General features: G+C 46.5%; 1 protein-coding gene and 1 long non-coding RNA gene across 2 annotated transcripts; one reads left to right on the forward strand and one right to left on the reverse strand.

The window, feature by feature from the left end:
• The first annotated feature begins 5,914 nt into the window (after nucleotides 1-5,914).
• LOC117834772 (uncharacterized) lies at nucleotides 5,915-8,151 on the forward strand. Its single transcript, XM_034714301.2, has 3 exons — nucleotides 5,915-6,518; nucleotides 6,622-6,844; nucleotides 7,000-8,151. Exons 1-3 carry the CDS (start codon nucleotides 6,498-6,500, stop codon nucleotides 7,962-7,964), a joined length of 1,209 nt encoding a protein of 402 aa, XP_034570192.1. The 5' UTR covers nucleotides 5,915-6,497; the 3' UTR covers nucleotides 7,965-8,151.
• A 295-nt stretch (nucleotides 8,152-8,446) lies between these two features.
• Nucleotides 8,447-10,057, reverse strand: LOC117834773 (uncharacterized). Its single transcript, XR_004635761.2, has 2 exons — nucleotides 9,836-10,057; nucleotides 8,447-9,009 (listed from the first exon to the last, which is right to left on the reverse strand). It is a non-coding gene; the product is annotated as an uncharacterized lncRNA (long non-coding RNA).
• Nucleotides 10,058-11,450: the final 1,393 nt, after the last annotated feature.

The raw sequence follows: 11,450 nt of genomic DNA on the forward strand, positions 1-11,450 counted from the left end.
GAAGGGTACGATCTCATGTCGTTCCTCCTTAGATTACTCTCTCGGCAGTTGACCTAGCTTCCTTTGCACCATCTATGTCAAACGCTATGGCTCAGAAGACTCTTTGTGAGTACTCCGCTCCCTCAGCCTCTCAGGTGTAGAAAGGCTCTGAGGTGGACATGAGGAATGTCAACTTCGAGATAAAGATGGGTTTCATTACCATGGTGCAGGTTAGCCCATTTTGTGGGAATGCCAACGAGGACACAAGCGCCCATCTGCAGCAGTTCCTTGAGCTATGTAGCACCTTCACCATCAGAGGGGTGAGTAAAGATGCTATTCGTCCTCGACTGTTTCCGTTCTCTCTCCTTGGGAGAGCGCAGCAATGGTTCTATGTGAGCCGTACGGAGGTGAATACATGGGATAAATGCTCTGCGACATTCCTCGTGAAGTTCTTTTCGTTGGGCAAAACAAACGTCCTTCGTGGAAGGATTTCGAGTTTCCAACAAGCAGCTACTGAGTCAATTCCCAAGGTGTGGGAAAGGTTTCAGGAGTAAATCTTAACTTGTCTTCACCACAGGATGGATAAATGGCTCATTCTTCAGAATTTCTACAACGGATCGACTCCGACAGCCCAAGGCCATATTAATGCTGCTGCTAGAGGAGTCTTCTTCTCACTTACTATTGAAACTGCTACAACTTTGATCAAGAAGATGATCTCTAATCTAGGGTGGAGCGATGAGAGACTCCAACCCCAACAGAGAGGTACATTTACCATCAAGGAAGTGGACATGCTTACCGCTAAAAATGGATCTCTTCATGAAGAGATTGGATGACTACACCAAAGTGACAGCTGTCATGTCCAACATCGTCCAATCTATGGATCCTCGCATGACATGTGAGGATTGTGGAAACACTATAGACTCGGGGAATAGCTTCCTGAGACTCAGGATGACGTATTATAAATGAACGGCAAGAACAACAACTATCATCCATAAGGAGTTCAAGGGTAGAATCAGCAACGTCCTTACCAAAAGGAGGTAACAATGGTAATTATTTCAATCCCAACCCACCCTGCTTCAGAGGTCTCATGTTTTGGCAAGCTAAGATCAATGAAACTCAACCATTACATTAAAAAGACGAGTAATGCTTTTCTGACATTTCACAGCCCCATCTCCAGGCTAGACACGCATGCTTTACATAGCACCCCTAATTAATAATGGTCAGTAGGTCATCCTTTATTCCCTTGCATGCATAATCACCGAACCCTACCGAATCAAAGGGGATTGCATAATTCTTCTGCATCGGCTACAGTCCATAAGCAAGCAGATCGGCCAAGCACAGCTGTCGGCCCTAGCTGGTCTCTCGAAGCCAAAAGCAGGTGTCAGAGCTAGCTCACATTCTCGAAATTCATTTCAACAACTAACCGTGTAGGGCCACAGAGCGTACCAAATGTTTATTCGAATCTAAGAAAAGAAGAACAATAAAATAAGCGAAAAGGAAGAAACTGCATGAACCAGTCAGCAATTCAGCATTATGTGTGATCACCAATATCTTTTTCTTATGACTCTGATCATTATGTTAATTCATGTCTGTTGCATTACGTAGCTAGGAACCAGCATTGAGGTCGCGAGGCTGTTGTTACAGTTGAAACAGTACCTGTCAGATGCATGCTTAGCTGCACTGCAACTAATCTACTTATTTAGCAGCTAGTAGCAACTAGGCTCACCTAGAGTGAGTGATAGCTTGACGATCCCGGCGCAAATCTGGTAGCCAGCTTGATTCGATCCAGTCTGCCACCCAGTTTTTCGAACCATGGAACTGTATGTATAGACCAACTAATCCACGAAACAAATTTGTCGCGTGTGGAGACCGACGGGCTGCACGCCTATGGAGTGTTCGCCACCACGGACTCCGTGACTCAAAAGAGGCACCGTCTGGTGCAATCGGCACGGTTTTTCTCAACCACCTTCACACCCCATGTCTGATGTCCCTGTCGTCTTTCATGCCATGTTTAGTTAGCTCCAAAATCCCAACTTTGACACTATGCAAAAAGAAGATTCCTCATCATATCAAACTTGCGGTACATGCATGGAGTACTAAATGTAGACGAAATAAAAAACTAATTGCACAGTTTTATTGTACTTTGCGAGACGAATCTTTTGAGCCTAATTAGTTAATATTTGGATAATAATTCACAAATACAAACGAAATGCTACGGTTGCGCATTTATGGTAAAATGTCAATTTTGCCACTTCCAAATTGGGAACTAAACAAGGCCTACGTCTGAGCCAGCAAGTGGATTACGAAGGAAACCAGCACTGCACGCACACGCACACGTAGAGAAAGAGGTTTCAACTTAGAAATTAATGCAGTTCGAGAACACAAAGACACCAATCCATGCCAGTATTCTGTATAGATTGAGGTCCATCGATCGTGTTCCCGAGGTCTCAACTTTGAGTCTATTTCACGAATCTGCCTGCGTCATCATCCGTCAGTCAGAGCCGTGGAGGTTCAAAAAACTGCAGCGCTCGTGCCAGCTCTGTGTCGGTCATACAGTAGTAGCGTTTCTTTTTCCTTCGCCGGATGGGTCGGTCGGCGTGGGGCCTTTGGGGTTAATTAACGCAGATTGCTCGAAAAAAGTCTCCCGTGGCTGAGGCAGCAACTCCTTGACCGCAGGTCTGTTGCACTGCATGCATGCGTACTATGCCGTGGAAAACCTTGCCACTGCATTTGCATGCACTGCATGCATGTGAATTGTGCTCCAGTAAAAAAAAAGATGACAAGAAACAGCGAATCTTAAGATCGAACTGATGGCTTCCGTGGTACCCTTCAACTCAACAGGCAGAGGAGCTCTCGTCATACACAGAGACCGGTTGGTTCACTGCGGGAGAACGAACCTTTCATCTACTGCATTATTGTCGGTTGCAAATGGATCTGGTACTAATGTGAGCATTAGTATTGGACCTAACGGCTAGTTCCTTAAGAGCCACTCATGACCCCCTTTAGTACCGGTTGGGGACTCCAACTGGTACTAAAGGTTGCACATTAGTACCAATTGGAGCCTCCACCCAGTACTAATGTGCCACCAGGCCTTTAGTACCGGGTAGAGGATCCACCCGGTACTAATATGCAACCTTTAGTACCGGGTGAAGCCTCCACCCGGTACTAACTTCCCTCCGATAAATCCGTCTTTTTCTTCCTCCTGCCCGAGCCATTCACCATAGCTTGGGCTTCATCCTATCCATGGCGCCATAGGGGAGGTGCTGCCGGATTGAAGACATTTCGTGGGGATTTCACTCATTCTAAGTATTCTAATGGTTAGAAACTTCATGCTCCCTTGATTCATGGTTAGTATACTAAGTTTTATGATTTAGAGCTAGAGTAATTTGCGATTTTTAGAATAAGGTACAATGGAGAAATTTTAGAAAATCAAACAGAAAAGAAAAAATAAATTAGTACCGGTTGGTCTCCCCAACCGGTACTAAAGGACCCCTTTAGTACCGAACTAGCAATACCGGTTGCGTAAACAGTACTGAAGGGGGATATGAATTGGTATTGATGGCGCTTTCTCAGCAGTGGTTGTTCTCAGCAAATCTACAACTACTGTGCATGTGCAGTACGTTAAATAGATGTGCCCACGCAACGTCCATATACTGACAAAAGAGCCTCGAACTTGGTAGCGAGTGCCATCTGAGTCCCCGAACTCTTAAATGTACATCCACGTCCCTAAACTTGCTAATCTACACACGTGAGCCTCAAATCGCCGGTACCCACATTAAACTGCTTGTGTGGCATGCTGATTGTGTAATGATGTGGACATGACATATGGGGCCCACAGGTCAGGTCCATCTTCTCTCATGCTTTGTCTTCCGCTTTCCATTATGTGTCTCTCTCTCTTGCCACAATGCCGCCGTCCAAGCTCGCTCTGTCCACCGCACCACACGACCTCACTGCCGGCGCTCGCCCCGATCCAGTGCCGGCCAACCTCACTGCCGGGCGAACCCACCACCGCGCCGCCGGACCTCCCCCTCGACGCGGCCTCCTCTCGTGCTCGTATCGCGGCGGCACAGCCAATGGTGTCCCCAGCATCGCCACTCGCGAACGTGGCGGCCTTCCCCACTGCGCCACACCGTCTTGTGCGCCGTGCCTCCCTGACCACACCATCAGCATCCCACACAAGCAGTTTAAGTTCAGGTGTGTGGATTAGCAAGTTTAGGGATGTGGATGTGTATTTTGAGAATTCGGAGACCTAGATGACACCGTTGCCAAGTTCGAGGACCGGCCGTACATTTTACTCGTGATGAAATGAAGAGCAAGGAATGGTAGATAAGAGAATATTGTGGTACAACACTAGGACTGCACAAGTTTGTCCAATTCCTGCAAGTGCCTGATTATTCCCGCAGCTGCCGTGCCCTTGGGCCCTTGTTCACTTCCCACAAAACTCCCAACTTTGGCACTATGCAAAAAGAAGATTCCCCATCACATCAAACTTGCGGTACATGTATGGAGTACTAAATGTAGACGAAATCAAAAACTATTTGCACAGTTTTGTTGTACTTTGCGATACGAATCTTTTGAGCCTAATTAGTCAATATTTGGACAATAATTCACAAATACAAACGAAACGCTACAGTGTTGCTACAGTAATTTAGCACCTCCCAAATTCGCGAAGTAAACAAGGGCTGGGTCAGTTAACCTTTGTGTAGTAGAATACTCCTGAAAGTTGATGAGCGTTGAACATGGTGATGGAGGTAGATGCCAAAGGTGAGGTTAAGGGGATGTCTGGAAAGTTTAGTTCGTATTCGTATCGGATATTCGAATGGTAATTAGGATAACTAAACATGAGCTAATTACAAAACTAATTGCAGAACCGCTAGGCTAAATCGCGAGATGAATCTATTAAGCCTAATTAATCCATCATTAGCGAATGTTTACTATAGCATCATATTGTCAAATCATGGACTAATTAGGTTTAATGGATTTGTCTCGCGATTTAGTCTAGGGGTTGTGAAATTAATTTTATAATTAGTCTATATTTAATACTCCTAATTAATGCTAAACATTTGATGTGACAGGGGTTAAAGTTTAGCCTGGCAACACCTCCTAATTTTTCGCCAAAGTCTACTGATCGACTAAGGAAAACTGTCTTCGCCAGTTGGCTTGCCAGTTATGGTGCAAGATTGCAGGTTATTTGTCTGCAGCGATACACATATTCTCCAATTTATTCTCGTGACCAACCTGAATTAATGCGCACAAAATCTGATGTGAGAGATCCCAATAGAAAGAAGCATGGATGCATTGCATAAGAAAAGAATTAGGCCATAAACTTTCCAACAAATTGCTGTCACTGTCAGGTAATCCAAGGTGGTGAGTCATCGTGAAGTGGATTCTTAACACTTAAGAACAAAGCAAAGCAAAAGGGCCAGCAAACCCTCCAAAGTCCCACCCAACATACCCATGTGACCCTGCATCGGTACTCTCTCTCTCGCGCGCGCGCGTCAGGGTGCAGGATGCAATGGATGTCGCCTTTTCCGAAATCATCTCGTCCTCTTTGTGCTCCAAACTCCGAGCTAACATTGAATATTTGGAAAGTTAAAAGAAAGAGAAAAAAAGGTATCTGGGCAGCCGGCCATGAGAAAGTTAATCCTCCCCCGTCACAAAGAGTAGCATCGATGTACCTTATTCAAAAAAGGTATCGATGTGCACTTTTCATGCACACTTGGCAATCACTTCTAGACGAAGTATTTCAGGACATTGGGAAACCGTCTGCCAGTCCTAATTTTGGAGTACTTTCTAGAAGTTATCTAGGGCGACCCCTAATCCTCCAACAAGTGGAGAAAAGGAACCATTTCCTTTTCATCAAACTTGACAAACCCAATCTTGTAGTCAAAACTTCAATTTGAATGCAAATTTCTGCAAGAAGGCAAATAATTCATCCATGGAGCCTATATAAGCATGTCCCCTCACCACATTTTTCCTCCCCCTCCACTCGATTCTCCATCTCTCTACACACATCTCGGAGTGCACGGAGCCACGGACTCGTAGCACTACCGGCGTCGCGGCTTCCTAGGTTCTCCTTGCGGACAGAGCGAGAAACTGAGAGAACAAAGAACGAAGCTGCTGCTGCCGCTGTAAAAGAGAGAAACAGTATAGGTTGTCGCCCAAATCGCAAGCTTTGCTTGGATCTACAGAGATACAGTACTCTCTTTGCATAGGGGCGAGTATTATTCAGTCAGTAATAGGTGGATCGATCGGGCTGCATGCGTGAATCCATGTGCATGGGAATCCGCGAGACCTTATTTTATTCCGAGCAAACTGATTGCCGCAGGCAGGTTCTAGCTACCGACTATCTCTCTCTTCACCGTTTGAGTCCTGGTATAAGAGAGGAGCAGCTCCTGGCCATTGCTCATACACTATCCTGATCAAGGCGTCTCCTTCATTGACTTTCTTATTTGGTTGATCGGTCAAATTAGCTACTCATTCTCCCTCCGGCCTTTAAGCCACACTTGATCATCACCATGGGAGAGGAAGTTAAAAAGGTAAATGCTGCTACGAATATTGGCCAACTAGTTTCAAATCATGCATTTTGTTAGTTTAGTTGATTGTTTGATCCGTGATAACTTATAAATTATGCACATGCAGGTGGAGGAGGCAATGGTGGAGGAGCCGAAGAAGGAAGAAGCTCCAGCGGCTGTGCCGGAAGCAGAGAAGAAGGAAGAGGCGGCTGCAGCAGAAGGTGGGGAGAAGAAGAAAGAGGAGGCAGCCAAGGAGCCACCGCCGCCACCTCCTCCATGCATCCTCGGCATCGACCTGCATTGCACCGGTTGTGCCAACAAAATCAAGAGATGCCTCCTCAGATGCAAAGGTAACTAACCTTTTCATTTTTCCTTTTTTTTGTTACTTTTCTTTCTTTTGTTCTGCACTGGGCAACTGATCACGATTAATTAATGGATTATTAATCAAAAAATTTGTGGATCGGACTGGATGCTAGAAAGCTGATGTTTAACGGCTGACGTGTAGGAGTGGAAAGGGTGGAGGTGAACATGGCGCAGAACCAGGTGATGGTGAAGGGCATCGTAGATCTGCAGGGCATCTGCGAGCGCCTCCGCAAGAGGACCATGCGCAACGCCACCGTCATATCCCCGCCACCTCCTCCTCCCGCAGAGGCCGACGCAGCAGCCGCCCTTAAGGAGGAACCGGTCGTCGTTCATTCGCAGGTGAGCGAGGTGACGACGGTGGAGCTCTTCGTCAACATGCACTGTGAGGCCTGCGCGCAGCAATTGCAGAAGAAGATCCTCAAGATGAGAGGCGTCAAGAGCGCAGACGCTAACTCCGGTGCCGGCAAGCTCACCGTTACCGGCACCATGTCAGCCGATAGGCTCGTCCAGTACATCCACCGACGCACCGGCAAGCTCGCCACTGTCGTGCCCCCGCCACCGCCTCCTGAGCCCCCAAAGGAGGAGGAGCCAAAGAAGGAGGACGGCGACAAGAAGCCCGAGGAACCGCCCGCAGAGGGCGCCAACAACAAGGAGGAACAGGAGAAACCATCGGCGGAAGACGCCGCCGAGAAGAAAGCCGCCCAGGGAGAAAAGAAAGAAGACGGGAACGCCAAGCCGGAGGATGGTGCTAAGAAGAAGGAAGGCGGCGGCGATGAGGAGAAGGCAAAGCCTGAGCTGCTGGCCGTGGACGGGTTTCCGCCGGAGGAGATGATGAAACGGATGATGTACTGGCCGTACTCACACAAGCACTACTACAACCCTCAGGTAGACGAAGAGGCTATGATGGCAAGGAGGGTGTCCATGGTGCACCCCTACGCCATGTCCATGATGCAGTGGGCGCCTCCGCCTCCAACGCCGCCGCCACCCGCACCAGTGGCGGCTCCTCCGACTATGTACCAGTACTACAACTACGGCATGGTGGAGCGGCCAGCACCGGCGCCGCAGTACTTCAGCGACGAGAACCCTAACGCATGTGTCATCTCATAGCTCCATGGATGACAATAGCAGGAATGATCAACGATGGTGGCACGGCATCTTGCTTGTATACTAGTATAACGAGCTATTAGCTTGAATGGAGGCCAGCCCCGGGTTTCGCTCCAAATATATTCATCTTGCCATGATATATATGTAGTATACAGTATCAACATAAGTGATCGCGGCAATTATTTACTCCCTCCGTTCTATTTAACCGTTCTATATTAAAGTTCTAAATTATAAGTCATTCTAACTTTTAAGGCTGGTCGTTTCAGCCGGAATGGATTCCGGCCAGGATTACTTCCAGGCCCAGTTTGAGTGATTCCACCCGTGTCACTCAATTCGGTCAGGATTTAATCCTACCAATCCACTCAAAACAAACAGGTCAATCCATCTGGCAGAGATGGAATCAATCCAGATCAATTCAAAACAATACATCAAATATGTACAGATCAACAGAGCCATTCCAGCATGAGTCACCGTAGATCCACACATATGAAACAGAGCCATTCCAGATCAATCCAGGTCAATACAAATTTGTTCTTGAACATTTGTATTCAACAGAGCAATTTCACCAATACAATACATCAAATTTGTCCACTGAGCTAGCAGTAGGCCGGTGTCTGACATTTGGATATGGAGCAAGCACCTTTTTATATTTTATAAAATAAGACAAAATTGAAATTAGCTACACAATGACAACAGCATACGAGTCACCGCAAATCCATGTTAACGAAATGGAAGCATAAAGGTATGCAGTCTGCTAACTTCATTAGTTCATTCCAAATAGAACTGTGCGCACATCTCACTTCATTAGGACTGCAGAATGTTAGCTTGCAGCTCACTTGGGAAGGAAAAACAAAACAAAAACACTTTTTTATGAAAATAACAAACTGCATTTCGACTGCTATATCGTCAAGGATTAGGTATTGTATTTTCTTACCTTGAAAGCATTAGGAATTGTAGCCCCTATCTTGTCAAGGATGATACCTCCTGATAGAGTTCCAAGGATTCCACACACTATAGTTATTCCACCAAACATAAGATCTGCACTCGCCTGATGAAAAAAATTCAATGAGAAAGGTTACACAATGAACAGAGAATGTACTCAGTTGTGATATTGTGAAATAGAGTATTAATCTAGATCAGCGCTAAACTGGACTTAAATTGTGCTCCATCGAGATTGAACAGTCTTATTTAAATAAGAAATGTACAATGGTCACACATCTAATATATGATTATATGTAATATGCCAAGATATTGCCACATGTGATAGTTTAAGAATAGTTAATACCAATCCTCAAAAAATCTCAGACGGACACAATGACTGAAATCAAAACATTCACAGCAGTACAGCCAATTTTCGAAATTTCGCCCATCCTCCAGTTAATACCCCAAACAAATCGCAAAAACAAACTGTGCTAAAAGTTGGAAAATAAAGTGCGCTACAGAACTCCGCTTCCTACCAAATTAATCCGTAAAATCTGGATGGACATGGACTGTACATCCGCAAAAGAAAGAAACATTTGGATCTGGGGGGAAAGACCTGTTCCCCCGGTTACAGAAAGGGGTCACATACATGAACTGCGCCTATCGATGGAATTAAATAATGTTTCAACCTCACCGCAAAGAGGGAGAGGGAGATCAGCCATGCATCTTATCCAGAACCAAAACAGAATAAAAATCAAATCTTTTTCCACAAAACAATCTAGAGATTCAGGGTCAGGAATCACAGCCCACCCCCGACAACCGGTGATTGCCCATCCATCAATCGAAGAACGCGAATCCTCGATGAGAGTTTCGGGCACGCAACTAAGAACAAGAAATTACCCAATCGTGGAACGAGGAATTCATAGAGAGAGAAAAGCGATGGTGGCGCTCACCTCCGAGGAGAGACGGGAGGAGGTGGTGGAAGGGCGGTGCCCCTTCTGGTGCGGCAACGCGCCATGGCCGTCCCTCTCTCCCCCGCGCCGCCAGAGCTCTCCCCGCCCCGTGGAGTCGCGGAGGATTCGTTCCGGAGGGGAGGGGACGGGGTCCACCAACCGAACAACAATTTCAATTGACACCTGATTTCATTCCGGCCGGACCAAACCGTCCAAACAGCCCTCGTCCCGATCAGTTCAGGCCGAAACGAACGGGTCCTCATGGAATTTAAACTATTTTATGTTTGATAAAAATTATAGAGAAGATTACAAAAGTTTATAGCACCGAATAGATATACTATGAAAATATATTTAATAAAGAAACTAATGATACCTATTTAGTACTTTATTGTATAAATTTGGTCAAACTTGAGATGTTTTGACTCTCCAAAAAAGTTAGAATGACTAATAATTTGGAACGAAGGGAATATTAGCAATTTGAATCAATCTATGTGTGGTATATAAGTGTTTGTCCTTGCAAAAGATAACAAAAGGCAAAGCAAGGGACCACAGAGCAAAGCATGTTTGCCATGGGAACTATGTTTGTGTTCAAGAGGTCGCTCACGTCTATTAGGCTAACTGTCTGTGATGGTCCTAGGCCACGCTAGCGGCGCACCGGCGAGCTTCGGATAGAAGTTGCATTGCCGACAGCGGCGACGGCTTGGGTAGGAAGAAGAATAGTAGTAGCACTATTAGAAATAGTAGCTTCAATGACGTTTTGCGTGCGACATTCTAGAACTTCGTCACTGAACATGCCACATCTATGAGGAAAATCTCAAGTTTGTCATAGATCATCAGCCGGAGCCCTCGGCCTCTATGGAACAACATCTCATATTGTCACAAAACGGTGCGCCACCAACATCTCGGATCTGTGATGCCAGCGACTCGTCATAGAATCGGTGGGCCACATGTAGCGTTGGGACCTATAGGTCCACTTGTGATGCCAAAGGGTCCAGCGTGTCTATGTGGCTGCCGCGTGTAGCAACGAGGACTCGCCGGTCCACACGTTAGGGTCATGGGTCAAATATGTCAACGTGGGCTCAATTAGAAAGGTGGGACCTGGTCATCAACGTGTATGAGTGCGGGCCCAGCAAGCCGACATGGCTAACACGTGTAATTGTAGGTCCCGGTTGACTAGTCCAACATGTCTACGTGGCAGCCACGTGTAGTGACTGGGACCCAACGGTCCACATGTCGTGTGGGTCAAATATGTCAACACGGGATCCACTGGAGAGGTGGGACTTGGCCGTCCACGTGTACGAGTGTGGGCCAGCAGGCTGACGTGGCTAGCATGTGTAAATGCTGGTCCCATTAGGTCGGTCCCGACAGTCCACGTCTATGCGCACTAGGTGCAGAAGGTAGTCGTGGCAGCCACGTGTAGATATAGGGCCTTTTTGCCCGGTCCAGTGTGTCCACATCATGGCCACGTGTGATGATGGAGCCTACAGATAATAAGGCCTTGGTGTGTTTCGAGTCAAGACCAAGATGAAATTGCTGCGGAGCTGGTCTAGGTTTGAGTGAGCCACCATGATCCACTCGATCTAGCCCAAGAAGAGAAACAGACCCACATTGAATA

This window comes from Setaria viridis, chromosome 8 (genome assembly GCF_005286985.2).
Source record: "Setaria viridis chromosome 8, Setaria_viridis_v4.0, whole genome shotgun sequence".
Classification (NCBI taxonomy): domain Eukaryota; kingdom Viridiplantae; phylum Streptophyta; class Magnoliopsida; order Poales; family Poaceae; genus Setaria; species Setaria viridis.

Excerpts from the sequence above, each read along its gene's own strand:
- LOC117834772 (XM_034714301.2), top strand. The coding sequence starts at position 6,498 with ATGGGAGAGGAAGTTAAAAAG. Across the intron at positions 6,519-6,621 it reads TGGGAGAGGAAGTTAAAAAG|GTGGAGGAGGCAATGGTGGA; the intron begins GTAAATGCTGCT and ends ATGCACATGCAG. Across the intron at positions 6,845-6,999 it reads ATGCCTCCTCAGATGCAAAG|GAGTGGAAAGGGTGGAGGTG; the intron begins GTAACTAACCTT and ends GCTGACGTGTAG.